Source organism: Lepus europaeus, chromosome 3 (genome assembly GCF_033115175.1).
Source record: "Lepus europaeus isolate LE1 chromosome 3, mLepTim1.pri, whole genome shotgun sequence".
NCBI classification, from domain to species: Eukaryota; Metazoa; Chordata; class Mammalia; order Lagomorpha; family Leporidae; genus Lepus; species Lepus europaeus.
Window position 1 is genome coordinate 121485931 of NC_084829.1, and position 27945 is coordinate 121513875.

Below are 27945 nucleotides of genomic sequence, written 5' to 3' on the forward strand. Positions count from 1 at the left end.
CACGTTCTCTGAATTCATTTATTTAGAGATAGAACACAGCCATTCAAAATTGTGGAATACAATATCAATATACAGAATAAGGCTGGGGAATTAAGTTGAGTTGTTATATATTTTTAAAGAAGCAAATGTAGATTTTAAAAGCTTCATTATACACTAATAACACATAAAACAACTAAGATTTTCTGTCATACTACTTGATTTTCAGGTTGAAAGAGTATAATAATCTATATATTTCAATTTCATGGCAGGAAAAACAAAAGCAAACCTTTTGAATTATGTAATCTATTAACTGGAGTTTTATTCTACAACTTTCTGTCATTCTCCTGACCTCGATGAGTAAAAAGCATCATGGACACCAGCAATCCATATCACTTAATTATGCACCTCTAACAAGGTTTAAAATCATCAATTCGAATGTATTTTGAATACAAACTATTTTTCAATGTCAGAGAATGCTAGCTATTTTTAGAAGGCTTGGAATTCCCTAGCTTTGCCACTAAATTAGCTATTTAAGCCTGTACTTCAGCTTCTTCACCTTTAAAATGAGAGAGCTGGACTAGATTTTACCTAAGTACTTACTAAAGCTTCACATTTGCAGTTTCTTCTTGCCCTGAACAAACCCAACTTTCAAAATAATTTTCAACAACTTCCTTCTAAATCCATGATTATCCTGTACAAAATCCTCATCTAAATCTTTCAAAATTTCTAGCATATGTGTCGAGCACATACTTTTGTACAGGTTTATAATGACCCAAACAATGTTTTTCAGTGAAGGCCATCTCTACTCAGATTACAGTCTCACTGGGTATTTAATTTAGTACCCAACCACCAATGATCTTTCTTTGAAGGCTCTATGCTTCAACCTCTGTCCATAACCTACAGTGTTTTCCATCAAACATTCCCTTTCTATTTAAGTTCCTACCTTCATTTCAAAGGAAAAATCTGACAAGATTTTTTAGACAACTGGTACTTACTTAAATAGCTATACTCTTTGCCATCTTCTATGAGGCAACACACCAAATGCAAGGATACCTCAAAAAGTTCATGGAAAAAGAAATTAAAGATAGGTTTATTTTGGTACATAAAAATTCTGAAATCCATCCATGTTTTCATAATACATATTTTCCATAAATGCTTTGAAGATCCCTTGTACTTCAAAAGGCAGCCAAACATTTATATTTTCTAAAAGTTTAAGATCTAACACAACTGTAAAATCAAACTGACAATTTTTTTACTTTTACCTTTAATTTCACAGGTACAAAGCAGAGATTAAATAAACCTACTGATGTCCACTTTTCTAACTTACTACCATACTCACAATGCACTTGGCAAGAAAATAATAAATAAAATGGCAAGCAGTAAAATTTAATTCATGCCAGAACAACACTGGGGAAGTTACATGGGAAGCACATGCGTGCACACACACATACACACACACCTTTTAGAAAAAGTTGGGAATACTGTTAATTAATTTCAAATAAGCACAGATCAAAGTGGGACCCGCATGCCAGAAGTCCCATTCAGTCAAAATCACGATTTGTAAGAACAAGTGGTGCCACCAATGTCCAAACATATAGCACGATGCCAATCCAACTGGAAGAGATTTTCACCCAGACAGCTGTCCACTGACTTTTCATCTCACGAGAGGGTTCATACCTAAAATGTGGTGGAAAATAAGAAAAGGGTAGGGGACAAGGGTTAGATTATCAGCCATCAGTTAGTAAGTTTCATTAATACAGAGTATTCTTTGTAGGTTATTTGTGATACCAAAATATAGTTGCTGCCTCTAATCTGTCTTGCTTTCCATACTGATAATAATAGCTAGTGTAAAGATAAAATTCAAGAATTTCCTTTAATGGAGTAAAATACATGGGCCTCTGAAATAATTCCTTTGCACCTTGCTCTGAAGCACTATATGTATTTGTGGCATTTTTATTAGAAAGAAATGGATTATGACCTCTAGATAACATGTTACAATTACATAAAAGACAGTTGAAAGTATACATGGGGACCCACTTTACCTCCACTATCCCTGCCCTCTCAGATTAAGAGACTAGAAAATAAACATATCCCAAATTTAGCTGTTGTTTGCATTACTGAAAAAAATCTTTTTATCTAAAATTTTAACATTTATCATTATCTGACAGCCAAAATTTCTGAATTATTGTGAACTACTGCATTCTCACAGCTTAATATGCTGCAATATAGGGATTTTTTATAATATATATTTTAATAATAAATACCAATAAAAGCTGCTCATAAAAATGCAGTGAAGAGTAATGTTTTTCTTCATTTTTTGAGGCTACTGAAAGAATCTTAGTTTAAGGGTGGAGCCAATATTGTGGCATAGCAGATAAAGCCTCCACCTGCAATGCTGTCGTCCCATATGGGCGCAAGTTCAAGTCCAGGCTGTTCTATTTCGGATCCAGCTCCTTGCTAGTGAGCTGTCTCTCTCAGTAACTGTGCCTTTTAAATAACCAAAATAAATCTTGGGGCCTAATATTGTAATAGGTTAAGCTGCTACCTGCAATGCTGGCATCCCATTTGGAGGCTGGTTGGAGTCCCAGCTCCCACTTCCGATCCAGCTCCCTTCTACTGCACCTGGGAAAGCAGCAGAGGTTGCCCCAAGTCCTTGGGCCCCTGCACCTAAGTGGGAGACCCAGATAAAGCTTCTGATGTCGACCTGGCCTATCCCTGAATATTGTGGCAATTTAGGGAGTGAACCTGGCAATGCAAGCTTGCTCACTCACCCTCCTCCATCTGTTAACACTGCTTTTCAAATAAATAAAACAAATCTTTAAAAAAAATACAAGTTGTTTAAGGATATTAAAATTTAACAAAAGAACTGCCCAAAGCATATAGTTCAACTTAAGTTTTACAGCAAATCATTCAATAATTACTTAAAATCGGCCGGCGCCGTGGCTCAACAGGCTAATCCTCCGCCTTGCGGCGCCGGCACACCGGGTTCTAGTCCCGGTCGGGGCACCGATCCTGTCCCGGTTGCCCCTCTTCCAGGCCAGCTCTCTGCTGTGGCCAGGGAGTGCAGTGGAGGATGGCCCAAGTGCTTGGGCTCTGCACCCCATGGGAGACCAGGAGAAGCACCTGGCTCCTGCCATTGGAACAGCGTGGTGCGCCGGCCGCAGCGCCCTACCGCAGCGGCCATTGGAGGGTGAACCAACAGCAAAAGGAAGACCTTTCTCTCTTTCTCTCACTGTCCACTCTGCCTGTCAAAAATAAAAATAAAAATAAAATAAATAAATAAATAAAAATAAAATTTAAAAAAAATTACTTAAAATCAAATTTTAAAAAATTGTCTTCCTCTTACCAGAAGAGATTAGTTCTGAAATGATAAAAAGAGCATAAATTATTGAATTCTAAGGATCCATCTGCATTAATATAATCAAACTCAATTTAAAAATTTTCAACATTTAATAAAGTTCAAACAAGAGAAGAAAAAAGCTATCTTTTACTGTCTATGTTGAGAACAGGTTTACAGTACTAAAAAAGTAGAATTGTTGTGTTAGGTCAACTATAAACATGAATTTCTGTCAAAAAAATTCTCATGACTTCAACATCTAGAACCATTTCAATGTTTCTATTACTAAATCAAGGAAATTAAGTATGCATTTTTCACACTGGTTTCACTGTGTAAATATTTAGCTGTAAATTTTGAAATACATTAAAGTGTAAAAGTATTTCACAGCACATCATGTTCTATGAAAGAACCATGTAAAAGCCATCAGAAATTCCCTTATCCAAAGTTTCTGTGAAATGTAAGTACCTGTACCAGTTGGTAAGAGTCATCATGATATAAAGTGAAGCCAGGAAAAGCATAAAGTGAAAGAAGGAGTAGCTGTAAGTGACACCATCTCTTTCATTATCCACGGCTCGGTGAACATCATCACCATCCTCCAGTGATCCATCACTTCTGGCTCCACCATCTTCTATTAATGTTGATTCATCACTCGTGAGTGTCAGTTTATTAACCTGACTATTGTTCGAAGTACGAATGCTACATGAAAGAGAGTTCAGGAAGAGAGAAAAATGTATTTTTAAAGAAATGATTTCTAAAACAGATGGAGTTGTTTAAAAAAAAAAATCACAGCTTTATATATATATTTTTTTACCTTGAATAAAACACACACAATAAAAAGAGGATTAGTCCTACAATTCCTTGAGCATGCCACCACTGGACAGACTGCCCATCCTTTGGGATGCTGCTTGTTGTATTGAAGCCAATTATACTTAACAGACTTGGGTTGCAATTTGTTTCTGTAACATAAATTAAGGTGAAATTAAAATGTCAGAATAATATAATAAATTTAATATTTTAGGGCATAATTAGAGCTGTTTAATTTAATTCTTGGTATCCTTGAAAATTCAGACATTTTGCTGGGAAACGTACAAGGCAACTTGTATTTATTAATGATATCTTTATGATATTTTTGTTGTTGTTATTAATCTTTTTAAACTTTATACTGCTGGGTACTTTTATAGAAGTCCATGCAAAGGTCAATCAATCATTCTATTTTCAACCCCATGTTAGAGCTGAAAGATACATGACATTTTAACTCCTCAGAAAAAAATCTAAAATTCAGATGACCTCCCTAAAGTCAGTAAAATTCCATGAAGTTAGATATAAAATGCAGATGGTTCTAATGTACTAGTTTTTCTTTTTCTTTCTTTTCTTTTTTTTTTGACAGGGAGAGTGGACAGTGAGAGAGAGAGACAGAGAGAAAGGTTTTCCTTTTCCGTTGGTTCATCTCCTAATGGCCGCTGTGGCCGGTGCACCGCGCTGATCTGATGGCAGGAGCCAGGTGCTTCTCCTGGTCTCCCATGCGGGTGCAGGGCCCAAGGACTTGGGCCATCTTCCACTGCACTCCCGGGCCACAGCAGAGAGCTGGACTGGAAGAGGAGCAACCAGGACAGAATCTGGCGCCCTGACCGGGACTAGAACCCGGTGTGCTGGCGCCGCAGGCGGAGGATTAGCCTATTGAGCCACGGCGCCAGCCACTAGTTTTTCTATCACATTTTATGAGGAGTCAGTAACTGGCTTTATATTAAATTTGTCAAAGTTCAATGTTCCAAAAAAAAAAAATATATATATATATATATATGTATATGTATATATATATATATATATATATATATATATATATATATATATATATAGCTTAACATAGAAAACCATTTGTGGAAATTACCAAGCAAGGCCTCAGGACATAATGCTTATTTTTTTTGTATGTATTTTAAAAAATTTATCTATTTTCATTTATTTGAAAGGCAGGGAGACAGAGAATAATCTTCAATCTGCTGCTTCACTCCCAGATGCCTGTAACAGCTAGGACTGGCCTGGTGATGGAAGGCAGAAGCCTGCAACCTAATGCAGGGTGACAGGGGCCCAGGTACTTACGCCATCACCTGCTGCTTCCCAGGGTGCTTATTAGCAGGAAGCTGGAATTGGAAGTGAAGCTGGGACTTAAATTCAAAGTACTCCAATATGAGTACTTTGCACAAGTTAGGCAACCTCTAAGCCAAATGCCTGCCCTGGACCTAATGTTCTTTGTTCTTTTCTAAGCACAGAAGCAACATTAGTTAAATATTCAGCAAAGTGTCTGAAATAAGTATTTTTTCCTTTTTCAAAGCCAGATCTCTCAAACTCCATCTTATTAGTGAAAATGGTTAAGACTACTCTCTAAAATAATTTATCAATAATTATTTTTTAAATCAGTTATTTGGAAAAAAATTGAATCATTTAATATACTAAAAATAGAAACCCCTATCTTTCTCCATTAACTGATTAAAGCACCTACGGTGCTTGTAAACTCACTGAAATGAGATTCAGGTAAGACAGTTTATAATTATTTTTCTTTAGGAAAAGAGATCATTTTCGTCCTTTTCTAAAAACACTTATTACCTTTTCTCCTCCCAAATAAAATGTATTTGTTTCTGTATTTATAGAATGCAACAAAACTGGCCTAAAAAGAGATTTATGACAAAGCTTATTTATCAGGGGTGGTATCTAGCCCAGGGATTAAAACACCATTTGGAAAGCTCACATCCCCATATCATTCAGAGTGCCTATGTGCGAGTCCTGGCTCCACCTTAGATTCCAGCCTCCTGCTAATGCACACCGGAGGAGGCAGATGATGAATCATGTACTTGAGTGACTGCCACCCATGTGGGAGACTTGGATTGAAGATTTCTATTTGCTTTTCAAATAAACATGGAAGGCCGGTGCCGTGGCTCACTTGGCTAATCCTCCGTCTGTGGCACCGGCACCCTGGGGGGTTCTAGTCCCGGATGGGGCGCCGGGTACTAGTCCCGGTTACTCCTCTTCCAGTCCAGCTCTCTGCTGTGGCCCAGGAGGGCAGTGGAGGATGGCCCAGGTGCTTGGGTCCCTGCACCTGCATGGAAGATTGGGAGGAAGCACCCAGCTCCTGGCTTCAGATCAGCATAGCTCCGGCCATAGCAGCCATTTGGGGGGTGAACCAACGGAAGGAAGACCTTTCTCTCACTATGTATAACTCTCTGTCTCTCTCACTGTCTAACTCTGCCTGGCAAAAAAAAAAAAAAAAAAACATGGAAAAAGAAAGGTCAAATTATATTCAATTACCAGCAGTCAGAGGAAAAAATAATATGAAAAAATTGTTTAAAACATACAAATAATCATTTGAGGAGCTTTTATTTCTTTATGTAACTATCTTATGCACTGTGAAAATTAGATATAGTTTTTGAAATTTTCATGTAATTTCCTAAAGCATTCAGACAACTGTTAGTGAAGGAAGAAATGAAGTGGAAAAAGATATATTAATACTTCAAAGATGAAAATGCTATACTATTTTATTCCTACAGCAGGCTACTTTTAAGTAGCTTAATCTCACAAAACGATCATCTTTGAATAAAAATACTGCAGAACTCATTAAAAACAAATACGAACAAAACAAACCTGGTTCATTGGTCATAGCAGACCATGTCAAATACATTGTGTAGACTGTAATTACTGATGACTGTAATAAACCAGATCTTGGTTGTGACTCCTACAAAAGAAAAATATTAAGCAACACAGATAAATATTGACACCATTCAAGATTTACGAAAATTTAGAAAGGCATAAATTTCAGAGAAACTAATATGATGAACGGCATACCTGGATTTTTGGCAGTATAGACATTACAGAAGCACCAATACACAGGAGCATGTTGACACTGATAAATGCCTTATTTTCTGAACAACCAGCTGGATGAGTGTAGTACACAAAGAATAAGACGATAGCAACTAAAGACAGCAGATAATTCAGAGCTGTTGCTGATAATAAGGCTGTAAAAGAAACACAATGGAAAAATAAGATGTTACAATTATTAGGAATTAGACATGTTTTAAAACAGTTTTAAAACAGTCATTTTATCAAAATATATTTTAAGTAACTAGCATTATCAGTGTTAGGCAAACTATACAAGCAGGAAAGAAAATTCTGAACATGACTCTTTAAGGATTCTAGTTTTTTCACACAGCTCACTATTTTCAAGAACAGTTAAGTTAGTAATAGACTTTTAATTATCTGTATTATACAGCTTACAAACCATCTACGTGTCAGTCATTTTTTAAATAAAAATAACTAGAATTATTTCTTAGTGTTAGAAAAAATAATCATTTAATTGTAAAGAAAGGCATTAAGAAACTAAATCATTTTCATTGTTAATGTTAAGCCCTCAAAATAATGCTTTTCCTAATCAATTAAAACCTTAAAAATATATTATACAAAAGTAATTATTATTTAATAAGATAACCTAAGTCACTTCTATGTAAACTTCAATATACACAACATGGTTTTTAGTCTTTGTGCTAATTCATGTTCAACATAGAAGTACTTAAATAGATTTGCCTCACTGTTGGGGGAATCCTATCCAACAGCTATTTTTGAATGCCTAAAATGTCCTAGGACACATATGGCGAAAACAAAACAGATAAAAACCCTTGTATTAGATTAACATTTAGTTAAGCTATTTGGGTTCTTTTGAATTCTTTCCTAATTCTTGGTATATTCCCAGTTAATCTGTCAACAGATCTCTCAATGTACTAAGTTGCTGATACAAATGTGGTATGATGCTGCTCAACTAAAATCTCCTCATTACAGAAGACAGACAAAAATTTTAAGTAACTTCCCTAGATGGTACATATTTGTTCAGAACCCAACTATCTTGATGTTTTGTGAGATAGAAGCTTACCTGCATACCAACATCTTGAATTCCCTTCTTCCATTTTTTCAACCCACGATTCATTCCATGAATGGGCAAAATCAATAAGTAAGACTAATTGTATAAGAATGAAGCAAAAGGCACCTGCCATGCCTACATAAAACCACACTGAAAGGAAAAAAAGCATACATACAAATCAAAGGCTGGTTTAGTTTTCGTTATTCACTTTTCTTTTTACAACCTCAGTATACACACACACACACACACAACACAACTTTATATATGCCTCAACTCAATCTGAACACAGTGTTGATTACTAGAGGCTAGGAGAGATGAGAAGGGTAAAAGGAGTTTTGATTAAAAAATACAGGGGAAGCTGGATATGGTTCATTGAGACAAAGATACTAATATTATGTTAATAGGAGAAATGGGATGAAGGGTATGAGAGAACTCTGTGTAAGCACCCCAAAAACTCTGATTTGTGAATTTAAAACTATTCTGAAAAAAAAAGAAAGAAAAGGAAAATTGGGAAAGAAACAAGCAGGCTCATGGTCCCAGGCAACAATTGTGTCAGTGTTTTATAAACCATCAACATCAAATAATTTAAAAAACAAAAAAAAAGATTTCTTACCAGTTGTAAAAGTTCCTTCTGGAATAAAGAATGCCCCAATAATAATTGCAATCGCTGCAGCAAATTTAAAGAACCAGAATCTAAAAACAAAAATATAATTTTTAAATGAATAAATGTAACTTCAACAAATAATTTCATATATGAAATCTTTAAAGAGTGTCGAGGAACAACTTACTATTTTATTCCTTTTAGTATTATTTTGTTCTACTTAATACCATTGGTTTAACTCTTTAATTAACACACAATTATTCTTAGGTGTTTAAATTTAACTGAAAAGTGATCCCTGTTAAATTTAAGAGTGGGAATAAGAGAGGGAGGAGATGTACAGTTCAGCACATGCTCAATCGGACTTGCCCCAAATGGCAGAGTTAGAAATGTGCCAGGAGATTCCAATTCAATCCTATCAAGGTGGCATGTACCAATGCCATATCACTACTCAAAGTGATCAGTTTCAGTTCATAATTGATCATAATAATAGGATTAAGTGTCAAAGGGATCACATAAACAAGAGTAGTGTCTGCTAGTAATAACTGATAGAATTAAAAAGGAGAAATCGATCCAATATGGGAAGCGGGATTCACAGCAACTCATAGAATGGCAGAAGTCCTAAACAACACTCTGGCCTCAGAATCAGCCCTTAAGGCATTCAGATCTGACTAAAAAGCCCATGAGAGTATTTCAGGCATGGAAAGCCAAGACACTCTGGAAAAAAAAAAAAAAAAAACTAAATGAAAGATCTCTGTGAGATCCCAGCAGAAAGAATGGGCCATCAAAGAAGGAGGTACCTTTCTCTGAAGGGGGAGAGAACTTCCACTTTGACTATGGCCTTGTCTAAATAAGATCAGAGTTGGCAAACTCAAGAGGTTTCCATAGCCTTGGCAGCTCATGATAAGCGCCTCAGGTGATTACTGATGTCATAAATAAGAGTGTCAATTGTTAAATCAACAACAGGAGTCACTGTACACTTACTCCCCAAGTAGGATTTCTGTCCTTAATGTGTTGTACTATGTGATTTACCAGTAAAACTATTACTCAAACAGTACTTTATACTTTGTGTTTCTATGTGGGTGGAAACTGTTGAAATCCTTACTTAGTTCACTAATTCATTATGATAAAATGAGATTATAATAAGTGGGATAGTATGTCAAAATATAAGGTACAGTATACAAAGGAATAGTTTTAATAAACACATGAAAAATGCCTCAATTCAAATGTTTAATAATGTAAACAACCAATAGCTAAGGAGACAAAATTAAAGAAAATCTACCTGTCACACCAAATTTTCCCATTACTAGTTATATTCCATTAGCTTGTGCCTCCTGTCTTTGGTGGCACATGTAATTAGATAAGCAACAGCAGATACTTTTTAAAAATTTAACTAGTTGGTGGGGAAATAAAAACAGGTAAAATAAAACATAAAATTCCCAGCATTCAAGTGGAGTACCAAATGTATAACTCTATGTTAAGGGAAATTGATAAAGTGAGCTCAGAAGTTTCATTCTGGGTTCTCCAAGGCAATTAATCATTTTTTAAAAATCAATACCCTTTTTACTGTTAAAGTTTTTTACTTTGGCTGCACTGTAAGTCTAAGAAACAGAGTTCTACGTAGTGGAACTCATCCACAAAAAGTTAAAAGGAGATACAGAAACAGCTCTTCTTTTAATAGTTACAGATGTACAGATCCTCTATTTAGTATGAAAATACAAAGCAATATGAACCAGAGGTTATGTTAACAAATTATCTAAGCTATTATTTAATATCGAGTCTGACATTCTTTGGTAGAGAAAGAAATGATCTTACCTTGTCATTCATGGACAAAAAGTATTTATTAGACCTTAAAATTTTGGGGGGCAGACTCAAATTTACTAAGCGTCTGTTCAGACTTCTGTATTGAAATTTACCCAAAAACTTACCCATTGTGTACTGCAGCTCTAGGATCACTGCTGCTCTTCACTTTGATCATTAGTAAAGAAAGGAGAAGATAGAACATAGCCAAGCCAAAGCACAAACGGTATACAGCTTTATAGCCAACCAGAATATTACAAGGGACAACACCTTTCTCATTCTCACAAAATCCAGGAATCTAGAGAAACAAAGAAAGAGCTTATGATCCATGTTTTTTCATTAAATAAAACTGAAAAATCCTATGCAGAAAGTTTAAAGTTTTGTTTAACATTTGAAAAATGAAGTGTACATTACAGTGTATAATGAATACACAATCAAGACAAGTCTGGTAAGTTTTAATAATAAAATGAAAAGAAGAGTTAAATTTCCATATAAGCAAATAATAAACTACCAATGTCATCCTAAACTATATGTTTACTCTGGGCTATAGATTCATTCTAAATTTTTAAATCTTATACTCTTTTGTGCTAAATTGTATATCTAAAAAGAGAAAGTCAGTAAGTTTAAAGGATCCTAGAATAAGTCGGTTTCTAAGCACCAAGGAAAATAATAATGGCTTTTAAAAAGTCAATGCTACTTAAATATATTTTGGGTTTTGATCCCTATTCTACAAGTGCTATTTTCAATTTTAAATGCCCTTGGCTAAATGGCATATGAGCTGGTAGTAGTTCTATATTTTGAGTCAGAATCCTGTAAAGGACTAGTGACCATTTCAGAAAGTCACATTGTAATCAGAATGCAAAACAGATTTTTTTCTGTGTGTGAAATAAGTAGGAATACTGTTCAAAACTTACATGCTATTCATATGTATGAGACGTAATTATTTTTTTTCCATTCCTTCCAGCCCCAGCACTTTAAAGAAACTATTTTTATGGGATACTAGTTGTCAAATACAAAGGCTAATTAACTCTCACAAAGTTCTTTATTTCTTTTTTATACAGACACTACACCATTATTCTTAAAACTCTTTCCCTAAAGACTGTATGTTCTCTTGATTCTTTGTTTCCCAATAATTCTTCAGGTTTCCCTTTCTCCACCAACTCTCATTAACGGAAAGGCTTTGGCAAAGTTCTAGCACTGTGTACTCTGAATGGCCTTCAGTGTAAACTTCTACTGTTTCAAACTTTCACTCACTCCCAAAGACCGTTACTAGCTCTGATTTCTCTTTGAGTTACATATATGTTTTCTACTTCCTGCTGGAGTACTTTTATGACTTTATGTTTGTATCAAATCAAAATTTATATGTAACCTAACCCACAGTGTGATGGTATTAGGAAGTGGGGCCTTTAGGAGTTAATTAGATCATGAGAACAGAGTTCCTACTAGAAGAGGGGGAGAAAGCTTGCTTCTTTTTCTCTCTTTCTGCCATGTGAGGAGACAAGAAAAGATGGCCATCTGTAAGCCAGGAAGAGGACCCTAACCAGAACTTGACCATGCTGGCATCCTGACCTCAGACATCTAGGCTTCAGAATTATGAGAAGTAAATTTCTGTTGTTTAAATCACTCAATCTAAGACATAATACAAGTATATGAAGCCATACTTCCAAGTCAACATGTTAGACATTTAATTTATTTTCCCTAATTTATTTTGCAACCTGATTCCCTTGGGGAGGGGGGGGGGGACCAAATAAAACAAAAACAAAACTCTCAAATTTTTCTTTTTGTTTCAACAATACTTTCCTTCCAGTTTTCAAGAATCAAAACCTGCCTTTTACTTATGATTCCATGACTGCCAATTTTTAAAAACCAGACTCAGTCAATTCTACATCCAGAAAAACCTATTTCAAGTCCTTTATACTTTTTTTGATTACCACTGCAACAGCCTCTACATTTAACTGCCTGACTTCTATTCTTTCTTAACTATTAAATTAATCTTCCTAAAACACAGATGCTCTGTTCAAAAAGCTTTTTCATATTCTTAGTGCTTCCTAGATTCCAATCTCTACATACAAAAATTCTACTCATTTGTAAAATATCTTTTTCCATTTGAGAACTACTAAGATTATGCCATTTGCTGAGTTAGAATTACTTCTTTTCTTGTATTACCACATTTTCTGTAAGTTTCTATAAGTTAACAAGATTTATGTTTCCTTGTCTTTCATAAAAGATTGAGCTATTAATATTGGGATTACATACCATCTTTTTACATTATCCTCTCTTCAATACCTAAGAATTAGTTTAACACAGACACACACACACACACCCCACTTATTCAATAAATAAGAAGAAAGACTAACCTTATTCAGTTGTTCTTCCATTCCTGGTATTAACATTACACAAGCCACACACACTCCAACTAGCAAGAAAAGTGCATAGATCAATCTAGTTACGGTGGAGTTGTTTCCACTAGGACAGCATCGGCACAGCAAACATGGTGCACTACCACACAAACAAGGTATCTGGGGAAAACAGTATTAAAAAATCAGTACAATATAAAATGATGCAACAAAATCTACATTCTACTTCTTCAAAAAAGAAAAAAAAAAAGACTGAAAATAATTAACAGCCAAAAATATTTGCTTCATATATGTTATCTACAAACTAAAAAACAGTAATTTCTGAGCAAAGTTGGAAGAAAGGTAAACACTAAAAGCTCTTGCCCTCTATACCAAGCAAAATAAAGTTAAAACAAGAGAAGAAAAAAACAAGAGCAAAGTTTAACTAAAAACGTGGAGAATTTATGATTAGCACAGCTGCTAAGCCCACCTCCAAATCCTGTCCCCTTGCTCCCAGATACAATAAAGGTAAATCTACAGAATTCTGACGATGTCAGCAGAGGAATAAAAAATGAGTTGATATCCTATCTCTTCTGACTTGGTGGTGATAATAATGAAAACTCCAACTGTAGTCAAGCTACAAAGGATAAGTGAACAGTATGGATCATCTACTTTCTCTAATGAACGCCACACTAATGAGTGAAATACATCACAGGAATTAGGATATCTTTCTGTCCAGGAAGGTAAGTATTGGTACAGGTTATTTAACAATAAATATCTCAGAAAAGCAAAATACCAAGTATTCTCCTTAGGGTTGATCACAACGTGGGAAGAGACTAAACACACTGCCAGACTTCAGAAAGGTGGACCATCTGTTTCAGTGCTATACTCCACATATTTAAGGAGGCAGAGTATATCTACAGCATGGTAAAGGAAATACAATTTATAAGGCCGATATCAAACAGAAAAATAAAATATATGAATCCCTTATACACTAGTAAATCAGCAGAAAGTGAATTAATCTGAACACAGCAACAGACATGATCCAAAATGAAAGCAAGTGAAATGAAAAATAAAGAATCAGAGTATTGTGACATAACTTCAAGCAGCTTAGTAAGTGACACTGTAGTCGTGAGGAAGAAAAAAAGAGGTTATTTTGAGGAATTAACTGCCAAGATTTCTGCTAAATTTAATGAAAGATATAAATTCACAGATCCAAGCAGCTCTATGAAGTCAAGCCAAATAAAGATGATGAAAACTTCACCAGGTCACTCATGATAATTACTTAAAAACAGTGATAGTCAGAAAAATCACTTAAAGTTCAAAAGTCAATTCGTAAAGGAAAACAGAACTTTTTATTCAATGGAAATATCTTTCAAAACCTAAGAGAAAATAAAGATATCTTCAGGCACAGAAAAGACAAAAGAATATAACTAGTGATCTAAACTACCAGAAATATCAAAGGAAAACCTTCAAGTAGAAAGAAAATTACACCAAATATAAATCTAGTTCTACACACACAAAAGAATGGAGATAATGAAAATGGTAAATATATTTTCTTCTTATTTAAGATATGTGTCACAATTATTAATACTAAATACAAATATATAAAAACAACAGGTCAATACTCCTCATGAATATGAGGTAACTTCAGAGGATTCGCGGAATATTGGAATAAAGGCCGGCGCCGCGGCTCACTAGGCTAATCCTCCGCCTTGCGGCGCCGGCACACCGGGTTCTAGTCCCGGTCGGGGCACTGATCCTGTCCTGGTTGCCCCTCTTCCAGGCCAGCTCTCTGCTGTGGCCAGGGAGTGCAGTGGAGGATGGCCCAAGTGCTTGGGCCCTGCACCCCATGGGAGACCAGGAGAAGCACCTGGCTCCTGCCATCGGATCAGCGCGGTGCGCCGGCTGCAGCGGCCATTGGAGGGTGAACCAACGGCAAAAGGAAGACCTTTCTCTCTGTCTCTCTCTCACTGTCCACTCTGCCTGTCAAAAATAAAAAAAAAATAAAAAAAATTTAAAAAAAAAGAATATTGGAATAAAATAGTTTGATGCTAAAGAAAAGTGAAATTCAGGCACATGAGTCCTCAGGAAGATCTTGGAAAAATGTGTGTTATGAAAAAACAACAGCTTTCATAATTTTTTTGCTCCAAAATAAGCATTTTGGAGCAATAAACTTCTTTTTAAACATAAACTTTTAAAAGTATCTTTGTATAAACATAAGAATTCCCAACAAAATTCAGTAAGTCAAAAACAGTAATATAAAATGGACAGGTTAAGCATCCCTAATCCAAAAATCCAAAATGTTCTGAGATTTTGGAGCATTTAAAATTTTGTATTTTCCAATTAGGGATGCCTAACCTGTAGAATCTATGCAAATACCCCCAAACCTAAAAAATTTCAAGATCTAAAACACTTTGGTTTCTGAGTATTTTAAATAAGGTATACTTAACCTATAAAAAACTATGATGAGGCCAGCGCCGTGGCTCAATAGGCTAATCCTCCGCCTTGCGGCGCCGGCACACCAGGTTCTAGTCCCAGTTGCCCCTCTTCCAGACCCGCTCTCTGCTATGGCCCGGGAGTGCAGTGGAGGATGGCCCAAGTGCTTGGGCCCTGCACCCCATGGGAGACCAGGAGAAGCACCTGGCTCCTGCCTTCAGATCAGCGCAGTGCGCCGGTCGCAGCATGCCAGCCGCGGCGGCCATGGGAGGGTGAACCAATGGCAAAAGGAAGACCTTTCTCTCTGTCTCTCTCTCTCACTATCCACTCTGCCTGTCAAAAAAAAAAATAAATAAATAAACAAAAACAAAACAAAAAAAAACTATGATGAAGTGGAGTTAAGTCTTGGAAAGCATTATCAATTTCTGAAAATTAAATTCAATACCATAATAACAGAGGAAAGAAAAATCCCTATGGTCATCTCAATATATGTAGAAAAATCATTTGAAAAAATTCCATACCATTTATGATCAAAGATTTCAGCAAACAAGGAAGAGAACATCTCTGTTGGTAAATGGAAGTGATAAAGGATATTTACAAGTTATTTACAGCTTTTTTCCATATTTAAGTCTGAATGATTTCCTCCTAAGATCTGAAACAAAGCAAGGATATCTGTTCTTGCCATTTGTATTCAGTTTTACACTTAGGATCCTAGCAAATACAATGAATCAGGCAAGAAATAGAAAACACCAATTGGAAGAGAAGATACAAAACTGCACAACTGACATATAACACAAACTGTCCACACACAAAGTCCAAAGAACTTACAAAAAATGCACAACACCAAGTTTTGTAAGGCCACAGGATACAAGGTCAATAATCACATTAAAAGAAATATACATATACACACATGTCACTTCCATATGCCAGCTAAAAACAACTGGAAACTGAAATTGAACATAACAAGAAGTATTTAGGTATAAATTTCACAAAATATGTATGAGATGCCAAATGATGAAAAAAGTACAAAACACTGACTCAGTGGCCTAAGTAACTGTCAAGACACACTGGATCTATGGACTGGAGGACTCAATTTTTTTTTTTTTTTGACAGAGTTATAGACTATGAGAGAAAGAGTGTCAGAGAGAAAGAGTGTCAGAGAGAAAGGTCTTCCTTCCCTTGGTTCACCCCCCAGATGGCTGCTTCGACCGGCGCGCTGCACCAATCCAAAGCCAGGAGCCAGGTGCTTTCTCCTGGTCTCCCATGCAGGTACAGGTGCCCAAGCACTTGGGCCATCCTTCACTGCCCTCCCAGGCTACAGCAGAGAGCTAGACCGGAAGAGGAGCAGCCGGACTAGAATCCAGCATCCATATGGGATGCCCGTGCCGCAGGCGGAGGATTAACCAAGTGAGCCATGGTGCCGGCCTAAGGACTCAATATTTTTTTTTTTCATTTATTAAACTTTTATTTAATGAATATAAATTTCCAAAGTACAGCTTTTGGGTTACAATGGCTTCCCCCCTCCCATAACTTCCCTCCCACCCGCAACCCTCCCCTTTCCCGCTCCCTCTCCCCTTCCATTCACATCAAGATTCATTTTCAATTCTCTTTATATACAGAAGATCAGTTTAGTATATTAGGTAAAGATTTCAACAGTTTGCCCCATATAGCAACATAAAGTGAAAAAACTACCATTGGAGTACTAATTATAGCATTAAATAACAATGTTCAGCACATTAAAGACAGAGATCCTACATAATATTTTTTTTTAATTAATTAATTTTCTATGCCATTTCCAATTTAACACCAGGTTGTTTTTTTTCATTTCCAATTCTCTTTATATACAGAAGATCGATTCAGTATATAATTAGTAAAGATTTCATCAGTTTGTACCCACGCAGAAACACAAAGTGTAAATATACTGTTTCAGTACTAGTTATAGCATCACTTCACATTAGACAACACATTAAGGACAGATCCCACATGGGGTGTAGGTACACAGTGACTCCTGTTGCTGACTTAACAATTTGACACTCCTGTTCATGGCGTCAGTAATCTCCCTAGGCTCTAGTCATGAGTTGCCAGGGCTATGGAAGCCTTTAGAGTTCGCTGACTTTTCTTTCAAGATCGATCTACAGATTCACCTAATTCTAATTACAATCCCAGCAACAGTTTACAGAAATAAAAATAAAATTTTATGTAGAAAGGCAAAGAACTAGATAGAATAGTTCAAGCAGTCTGAAGGGTGAAGCTGGAAGACTCCTATTACCTAATTTTAAGACTAATTTAAAATCTATAGTTACCAAAAGAGAGTGCTATAGGCAAAAGGGTGGACACATAAAATAAAATGTTCAAAAAGAGACAAACACAGTCAAGGAAATTTTGTCAAAGTGGTCAAAGTATTTGAATAGAATCTTCTGAAATAATGGGGCCAAAATAATGCGTTGTATTTTAAAACAATAAACCTTAAGCCATTATCAAGTCACGTATGAAAAGTAACTTGATTGCCTAGCCATAATACATTACAATAAATAAATAAATAAATCTTAAAAAAGAGCTTAATAGGAATTTTCAAATACAAAGAACTCGGGAATTTTAGTACCCATGAAGTCTTCTTGAAAAATCTACTAGACGACAAAATGTGATCAATTAAGAGATAAATTACTGTTCTAAAATTAGCAAAAACCTATGGTAAAAAGGATTGGCGATGTGAATCAACCTACGTTTATAGTAGTGGTTCTTAAATTATAGCTGCCGTAGTATTATCTGAAAGGCTTATTAAAATACAATTCTGGGCTCCAGTCAGTGTTTCTTGTAAGTTTTCAGGTGTGCTGATGATACTGGGTCCAAGGAAAACACTTTAAAAATGAATGGTGGGGCCAGCACTGTGGTGTAGTGCTTAAAACCACTACCCTATATGGGCGCTGGTTCGAGACCCAGCTGCTCCACTTCTGATCCAGCTCTCTGCTATGGCCGGGGAAAGCAGCAGAAGTCCTTGGGCCCCTTCACCTGCATGGGAGACCCAGAAGAAGCTCCTGGCGCCTGGCTTCAGATCAGTGCAGCTCCAGCCGTTGCAGCCATTTGGAGAGTAAATCTTCAGATGGAAGACCTCTCTCTTTCTCTCTCTGCCTCTCCTTCTATCTCTGTGTAACTCTGACTTTCAAATAAATAAATAAATCTTAAAAAAAAAAAAATGAATGAATGGTATTTGAATTAGGGCTACAAGACATAATGGCAACATTAAAATAATAGTATGCAGGGCTTCTGATTAAAGACCGCAGACTGAATATACAAATTTATCTCTGTTCCAAAAAAATGAAAAAAAAAAAAAAAAAAAAAAAAAAACCAAAACAAAAACAAAGGAACTTTACTTATTTATTAGCTATTTGCAAGGCAGAGAGAGAGAGACTGACATGTTAAGGGAGCTCCTCCCATCCATTTGCTCTCTTGCCAAATGCCTGTAACTTACCAGGGCAGGCCAGAGCCAGAGCAAGGAACTCCACTCAGTTCTCTCATAAGGCTAGCAGGGACCAACTACCCAAACCATTACCTGCTCAAGGGTGTACATTAGCGGGAAGTTGGAATGGAGCTGGGACTTGAACTCAGGTAATCTAGTATGAGATACAGGCATTTGCCTGCCCCCAAAAGGGATCTTTTTTTCTTTTTTAAGATTTATTTTATTTATTTGAAAGAGTTACAGACAGAGGTAAAAACAGAGAAAGAGAGGTCTTCATCTGCTGGTTCACTACCCAAATGGCCGAAATGACTTTAGCTGAGCCGATCCAAAGCCAGGAGCTTCTTCCAGGTCTCCAACACAGATGCAGGGGCCCAAGGACTTGGGCCATCTTTCACTCCTTTCCCAGGTGCATTAGCAGGGAGCTGGACAGGAAATAGAGCAGCTGGGACTTGAACCAGTGCCCAAAAGGGATGCCAGTGCTGCAGGCCGAGGTTTTAACCAGCTGCACCACAGTACTGCCACACCCCCAACCCTTTTCTGAAGATTTATTTATTTGAAAGAGTTACAGAGATGGGGAGAGACAGAGGGGCCCCAAAGGGATCTTTCTAAAAGAAGGAAGAAAATTAAAAGGTTACAAAGACTACAAGAACAAATCTGGAGGGTGTAAAGCACAAAGTACTAAACACCATAAGAGTACAAGAAAGTTGAATTCTAAGCAATCAAAGGAGAAAATTAAGAAACATCATTTGTTCAGCAGAATCCCTAAACACTGTATCAGGAACTGGTGGCACAAAGCACCTCCACGCAGTGACACTCAAGGTAGAAATGGAAATAGGTATGATTGGCTGAATGTCTTTCCAAAGAGCAGTTAAGATCCAAAGACTTCATTCTATTTCTTATTCTAGTTAACTGAAAAGAATAAACAGAGGGGTCTTAACAGATAATACCGAGTGGAAAGCAGGGGCATCATATTATAAAAATTAAATTAAATCAAACTTTATAGACTGAATGTGTCCCCATTTGGTTGCCAGAATGCAGGTATGTTCTCCAGGCAGGAGACTAGGACTTTGCTGTGGATACATCAGTAGCCCTGGATATGCTTCTACAAATGGCACAGCTAGATTATGTCACTGTAATGTCAAACTGACAAGTCCTACCAAACTCTTTAGTGTCCGAATCCTAAATATGAACAGCCAGCCAAGGACAACTGGACACCAACAGGAACTCTAACATGAACAAAAAGAAATATTAGGGAGGGGATCTAAAGGAAACAAACTATAAAGAGAAATAAAAGCATAAAAAATTCATATTTTATTATAAAGTAACATGATGTAATTAAAATGGAATAGAGAACAAGAAAAATTCTTTCAGTGGAAAAATAGCCAATAAGATCAAAAATAGGAAAAGAGAAACCTAAAGGTTGAGTCCAAGAAGCACAAGAAACAAAACAGAGAAAACACAGGTAAGAAAATAATTAAATAATTCAAGAAAGGTAATCACCTGGTGGGGGCGTGGGAGAAAAAAGATGAAAAGGTCACACTGAAAAGTTTTATATATATGACTTCAAATCCCCAAAAGCCATACTGGAACACTGCAAATCAATTTGCAAAGGAGCAATTCCTTAAAAATCTGATGGAAAATGACTTCCAATCTAGAATTCTATACCCATCCAAAGTGTATACCCTATAATCTTTCCTCAAGGAGCCCTACTTCAAAAGATGAATATAAACTAAAAAAAAAAAAGGAAGGAAATGCAGAAAAAAATTATTTCAGCCCAATACAGAGGCAATACACATGCTCAACTGAGACTGAAGTGAGACCCTGGATGAAACAGTGAGTACTAGGGGCTGGCGCTGTGGCATAGCGGGTAAAGCTGCCACCTGCAGTGCCGGCATCACATATGGATATCAGTTGGTATCCTGGCTGCTCCACTTCCAATCCAGCTCTGCTATGGCCTGGGAAAGCAGCAGATGGCCCAAGTCCTTGGGCCCCTGCACCCATGTGGGAGACCCAGAAGAAGCTCCTGGCTTCGGATTAGCACAGCTCTGGCTATTGCAGCCAAATGGGGAGAGAACCAGAAGATGGAAGATATCTATCTCTCTTTCTGACTCTCCTTCTCTGTGTAACTCTTTCAAATGAAAGAGAGAAAGAGAGAGAAAAAGAAAAAGAAAAGAAGAAACGAAACAAAACGAAAAGACAAGAAAAACAGTCAGTACTAATACAGACTAGAGCAGGTCTGAAGACGAGAGAGAACCTTCACTGTTAGATTAATCATCACATGCATAAATGTACTGAGATATGTACACTGTTGGAAAAAAGTTTGGAATTAAATTACATAGTAAACAAAGCAAGCAATAATTTCAATGAATACAAAAATTGTGTTTGCAAGGAAAAAATCACTATACATTTATTATATGGTCTGAGTGAAGAGTATTACATAGTAATAAAAGCAATAAAGACAGGCAGACATTTGGCTTAGTAGTTAAAGATGCTTGCATGCCAGACAGGAGTGCCTAGGTTCCAGTTTCAGCTGTTTCTGAGTCCAGATTCCCACTAATGTACACGCTGTGTGGCAGAAGTAATGGCTCAAATACTTGAGTCCCTGCCACTCACATGCGAGACCAAGATTTAACTCCTAGCACCCATCTTCAGCTAGGCCCAAAACAGGCTGTTGTAGATACCTGAGGTGTAAACCAGAAGAAGAAAGCTCTCTCTCTCTTTCCGCCTCTTAAATCACTGAAAATGAAAATAATACTTAAGTGCTTACAATTTTTTTAGTAATATAAACTCACTTAAATAAAAACAATAATGGTCATTTAACCAAACCTGTAAGTTTTATACAAAGGTAAGAGGTAATCATGAGTGTGATTTGTGCGGATGTGGGGGATGAGAGCCAGCTGAGATCAACCAACACATGCTAAATCTTCATCTTCTCTGGTTAATAGACAATATTGGGCCAGTGCTGTGGCGCAGCAGGTAAGGCCACTGCCTGCAGTGCGAGCATCCCATATGGGTGCCAGTTTGGGTCCCATCTGCCCCACTTCTGATCCAGCTCTCTGCCATGGCCTGGGAAAGCAGTGGAAGATGGCCCAAGTTCTTGGGCCCTTGTACCCACATGGGAAACCCGGGGGAAGCTCCTGGCATCGGATCGGCACAGCTCCAGCAGTTGCAGCCATCTGGGGAGTGAACCAGCAGATGGAAGACCTCTCTCTCTCTCTCTCTCTCTCTCAGCCTCTGCCTCCCTATAAATCTGCCTTTCAAATAAATAAATAAATCTTAAAAAAAAAAAAACATTTAAACCAAATAAAAAATTATGAACAAAAAAAAAAAATCAAGAATAGACTATATGAATTTTATTTAGAAATATAAATACTTAAAGGAACACTGCCCCAAAGAGCAGAAATGGGAATGGAGTATAGTTTTCCTTAAGTTACATAGAACCATGTGTATGCTGAATTTTGATTTCAAAACAATTTGATAAATGGGAGCCAGCACTGTGGCACAGCAGGTTAAGCCACTGTCTGCAATGCAGGCATCTGATATGGGTGCCAGTTCAAGTTCTGGCTACTCCACTTCCAATCCAGCTGCCTGCTAATATGCATGGGAAAGCAGAGGAGGGTGACCCAACTTCTTGGGTCCCTGCACCCATGTGGGAGACCCAGATGAAGCTCCTGGATCCTGGCTTTGGTCTGGCCCAGCCCTGGCTAATATAGCCATTTGGAGGGTGACCAGCAGATGGAAGATTTTGTCTCTCCCTCCCTAACTTTGCTTTCCAAGTAAGTAGATAAATCTTTAAAAAAATCTAGGAACTAAAAACATCCTATACAATTACAGGTTGGATGAAAGAGCATGGGAGAACATTAACTTCTTCCACCTTTCATAGCAGTCAATCTAAAATTAAAATGTCCTTAAAAATTTAATTTCATGTTAAACTTAATCTTTAAACTTAAAACAGGATTTCTAAACCACAGCACTATACCATTTTGGATTGAATACTTTTTTGTTGTTGGGGGCTACCTGTACATTAAAGAATGATTAATAGCATCCCTGGCAGCTACCCACTAGATGCTAGTGGTGCCCTCACCCAAACTGTGACAATGAGAAATATATGCAGACATTCCAAATATCCATTGGTAGGCAAAATCATGCCCAGTTGAAAACTACCTGCAATAAATACACATTCTTAGGGGTATCATTATAGCAAACTCTCCCAATGAAGAAATGTTTACTACATTCAGAAATTTATTTTTCCTTTGTTAAAATCAAGATAAATTAGGCTTAATTACTTGTTTATGCTGTTCATGATTACGTTTAGCATGCAACTAACTCTAAGAATATTTTTGTTCATCCATCCATCCATTTATATACATACATTGAGACAGAAGAAATATTAGTGGTGCTGGGATTTTTTTGGTGGCATTTTCTTTCTTTTTTCTTTTTTTTTATTTGAAAGGCAGAGCTTCAGAGAAAGGGAGAGAGAGACAGAAAAAGAGATCTTCCAACCACTGGTTCACTCCTGAAATGGCAGCAACAGCTGGAGCTGGTCCAGTCCAAAGCCAGGAGCTAGGAGCTTCCTCCAGGTCTCCCATGTGGGTGCAGGGACTCAAGCACTTGGGCCATCCTCTGCTGCTTTCCCAGGCATATGATCAGGGAACTGGATCAGAAATGGAGCAGTGGGGACCCAAAACAGCACCTATATGGGATGCTGGCATCTCAGGCAGCAGCTTTACCCACTATACCACAGCGCTGGCCAGCCCCTGGAGACATTTTCTTTTTTTGTACTATGCACTACTTCACTGTTTATAACTATGAATCATTTCTACAAAAACAAGTCATTGTATTAAAAAATGAAAACCTAGCAGAGGCTGGCACAAGAAAGGCACTAAGTAATTACTAGCTATTTCTTAACAACATTAAATGTCTTGGAAAAAGAAATGATGGTTACTATATTCAAGGTCCACTTATTTTTAAAAAATCAACTCTATTCACTAATACCAATATAGAGATTGGCATAGGGAAAAACACATAAGTAGTTATAAATGGCTAGTAATGTAGTTATAGCACTAAGTATGAAGTCCAGAGATGTCCATGATATTCTTAGTAATCATTCATCAACAAGACATAACAATGTATCAGTTAAAAGTGATACTGTCATCAGCCAAGGATTATGATCAGCCTATCAGTTTAATTCTGGGCATCTTAATAGTGAATAAAAAAAAAATTAACACCCCAACCTCTGCATAGTGGCATTACATAGAATTCTTCTCTTGTTTCTCTCATTGGGAATTCTCTACAATTATCTTATAAATGAAAATTTTTATTAAATAAGCCTGCAAATTTTTTATTTGTACTTTTTCATTTTATTTACAGAGAAAAACAGACAGACCCTCCCCACATCCACTGATTCACTCTTCAAACACCCCCAACAGAACAGGCTATGCCAGGTGTAAGCTAGAAGCCCAGAACTAGATCTGGATCTCCCACATGGGTGGCAGGGGCCCAAGTAGTTAAGCCATGACTTTTGCCTCCCAGAGTATACATTAGCAAGAAGCTGGAATCAGGATCAGCCCTGGAACTCAAACCCAGGCACTCCAATTTGGGATGCAGGTGTCCAAAGCTGCTTCTTGACCACTGTGCCAAATGCCCATCCCCCTGGTTTATTTTTAACTCTGGCTTACCTGCTCTAATTTAATGATCTGAATGCTACTTCTGAAAATGTAAAAGACTTTTTAATTTGTCCAAACCACTAGATCAATGAAAGAACATAATGGCTGATAAGAATGTGGAAGAGATAGATTTGTACATCAGAAGGCAAATTCTTTCATTAGTATCCACCTGCACTAAAAGTAAGATAGGAGCACAAGAAGAAAAGGGAAAAAAGGATGACTCAAAGTGCATGCTATAAAACAAATACTTTCAGATCAGTCAAGCAACCTAGAAGCATGATGAGCAACCTTGGCCACCAAGCTTTCCTATCTGTCAGAGATCGAACATCAGAAGATGGAAAAACAGCTTTGTTGTTAGTAACTTTCTAAAGCATTTTAGTACGAAGAGCAATTAAAAGTGTCAATTTTATCATGAACATTTCTAGTTAATAAAAATGGGACCCTGAATTATAAAAATGTAAGAATGTAATTTTTGCCCATGATGTTCCCTATGAACACTGAAACACACACATACATACAAAACAACTAAAAAACTACTAAAAAATTAATTTTAAACCATCATTGTCCTTGACACAAAAAAGGTTGCTCATAACTGGGGAATGAGAACAAATAGAAGATATGCATCCCTTCTTTCAAATCTCTACAATATTTGAGAAATACAGCACATCCACTTGATAACTGGGCAAATTCTGACATACAAACTAAATTACATAACAAGTTCCAAAAAATAAAAACAATCGTAACAACTGTTATGCATTCTTAATGCTTTTTTATTTTTTACTCTAAATTTGCCTCTTTTGTATAAAACAGTCTGCATATTCAAGCCTCTTTTGTCTAAAACAGTCCATATATTCTCTAAAGCTTTTTGAGATAAAATATGTCAGGTTTCCAGGCTTAGTTACAGTAAGAAATACAATACAGTCAAGAGAATGGCATGGCTGGAGTAATAACCTCCACAAATTTGATTAAAATACGTTGGTTAATATACACATGTGCAAAATGGTATCAAGTGGGATGTCAGACAAGCAATTGTTAAAAGTAGAATTTACAATTCACAGATGAAAGAAATATGATCTGGAGTCAGCACTGAGGCAGAACCAGGTAAATTGTCACTGGGGTGTCAGCAACCCATAGGAGAGTGCTGATTTGAATCCTGGCTGCTCTGCTTTCTGATCCAGCTTCAAGCTAATGAGCCTGAGAAAGAAGATGGCTTAAGTACCTGGGCCCCTGCCACCCATGTAGGAGATCAGTATGGAGTTCCTGGCTCCTACCTTCACCCTGACCTAGACCTGGTTGTCGCAGCCATTTGGGAATAAACCAGAAGATGAAAACATACCTCTCGGTCTCTTACTCTATCACTCTGCCTTTCAAATAAATAAATAAGTCTTCAGAAAATTATTTGAGCCTAAATCAATCACTCCAAATTACAAATATTTATTAACTATCTTGTCAGTGTTTTTTCTATTTTTTTTGGAAGGAGAGATTATCTTCAATAAATTGAAGTTTAAATGTGCCACCTGAATCAAGAAATCTTGCCACTATAATGAAAATGGTTTCACTCCAACAACTCTGTATCTTATCAAAACACAGTACAAACCTAATTAAGCATCGAATTTCAGATAACACACATTCTGTATGTCAAGACACATGATATTTAACATCACAGAAATAATCAGCTTTTCCAAGTATTTAAATTATGGCTGGAGAAGTAAAGCCAAAAAAAAAAAAAATTAAAAAATCCCCGATACCATTAAAGGTGAACACCTATAGGTAAAGCTAGGGCTTCTTATTTCAAGAAACAATTTTTCAACATTAATAATACTGTCAGGCTGTCCCAAATAAAGGGCGCTTCTTAATCAGCATCTGCATAATCAGAACAATGAGGCCGACAGGCCTCCAGGGAAAGCAATGCTGTAGCCTGAGGTCGCAGGGAAAAAAGGTGGAGAGGGGGTGCCCCACGGAAGGAAAGGGCTGAAGACCGTGGCAGAGACGGCCTATGCAGCTACAAAAGGAAACAGCCAGACGGGACCTGGAAGAACGGTACGCAGCATTCAGAAAGGGGGAGCGAGGCGGGGATGCCCGCTGCTTCGCCTCTTTCGTTCCAGTCAGGCTCACATTCCCACCGCACCCCCACCGCATCACAATCACTCTTTCGCAATCCCCAAGGCCCCGAAGCTGAGTCAGAGTCACCAGAGAAAACAGGAAGAAAATGGGCACAGAAGGCCCCTGCTGGGTGGAGTATCACGTCCCCACCAGGCCATACCCAGGAGTATACGATTCGCTTTCTTTTCCCATTCTCATGCTAGCGCCCTAAACCCGCAAAAAAACAAACACCTTACCCAGCTCGCCATAGAGCAGAGCCCCAGGACGCCCCCCATCTTCACAACGTCGCCAGAGAAGGAGATGCCAACAAGATGGAGACAGCGCCTTCTCTGCCTTTCGAGACTTATTTACTATCCAGAAGACACTTCCGGCGCAGAGCTCACCCCGCCCTGCAAGCCGTGCGTCACTTCCTCCGAGGGCAGTGGCTGGAGCGACCAAGGGCTCAGCTGATATTGCGCATGCGTGTGCCTGGGATTGTGCGACATTCTGTGTTCTAGCGAATTTTTCCCAGATTGCTGGCCGGAAAACTACGGTATAACGGCGAGTCGACTCCAGTTTGCCAAATTAAGAAAGCGCTGTGAGAAAAAAAAAAAGCCTTTACTTACTTTAATTTGAGCATTAGTAAAGTTGAGGTAATGGTTGACCTTTTGCCCCCCTGAATCAGAGAAACCTCTCAACTACTCTTTGAAGGGTTGCTGCTGCTGCTTAGTGATTATCTGTCCACCTCCACCTATTTCCCATTTTCCCCATATGTGCATCTGTTTTTCCACTTACACTCGCACTTTGTTCCTGCAGACCACTGGTTGGGACAAGCTTGTGATGTTTACATTCATCTGGTTGCTTTTTCTGTTTTGTTTGCTGTTGATTCACATTTTGATTTCATCTCCCAAGATGTTACAAGAAGTTTGAATATTCAAAATTTTAAATTAGACAAGACATGTAAATTATAAAGCTTAAACATTAATGACTTTATTGACTGTCAGGAGCTGTTTAGACATAGGGAGAAACCCTTGTTTCTTAGATGATAATGGCCATCTGCAGGTAATGTATTTATATAAAGATCCTAGTTCTTATTTTTAAAAAATAGTGATTGGGGCCGGCGCCGCGGCTCACTAGGCTAATCCTCCACCTTGCGGCGCCGGCACACCAGGTTCTAGTCCCGGTTGGGGCACCGGATTCTGTCCCGGTTGCCTCTCTTCCAGGCCAGCTCTCTGCTGTGGCCAGGGAGTGCAGTGGAGGATGGCCCAGGTCCTTGGGCCCTGCACCCGCATGGGAGACCAGGAGAAGCACCTGGCTCCTGCCATCGGATCAGCGCGGTGTGCCGGCCGCA

At 37.6% G+C, this 27945-nt stretch overlaps 1 protein-coding gene across 1 annotated transcript; it reads right to left on the reverse strand.

Moving 5' to 3' along the window:
• SERINC1 (serine incorporator 1) lies at nucleotides 1–26988 on the reverse strand. Its single transcript, XM_062186705.1, has 10 exons — nucleotides 26852–26988; nucleotides 12972–13133; nucleotides 10743–10912; nucleotides 8830–8909; nucleotides 8229–8366; nucleotides 7151–7320; nucleotides 6950–7040; nucleotides 4128–4272; nucleotides 3782–4012; nucleotides 1–1656 (listed from the first exon to the last, which is right to left on the reverse strand). The coding sequence occupies exons 1-10, from the start codon at nucleotides 26888–26890 to the stop codon at nucleotides 1521–1523; spliced, it is 1362 nt and encodes a 453-aa protein (XP_062042689.1). The 5' UTR covers nucleotides 26891–26988; the 3' UTR covers nucleotides 1–1520.
• Nucleotides 26989–27945: the final 957 nt, after the last annotated feature.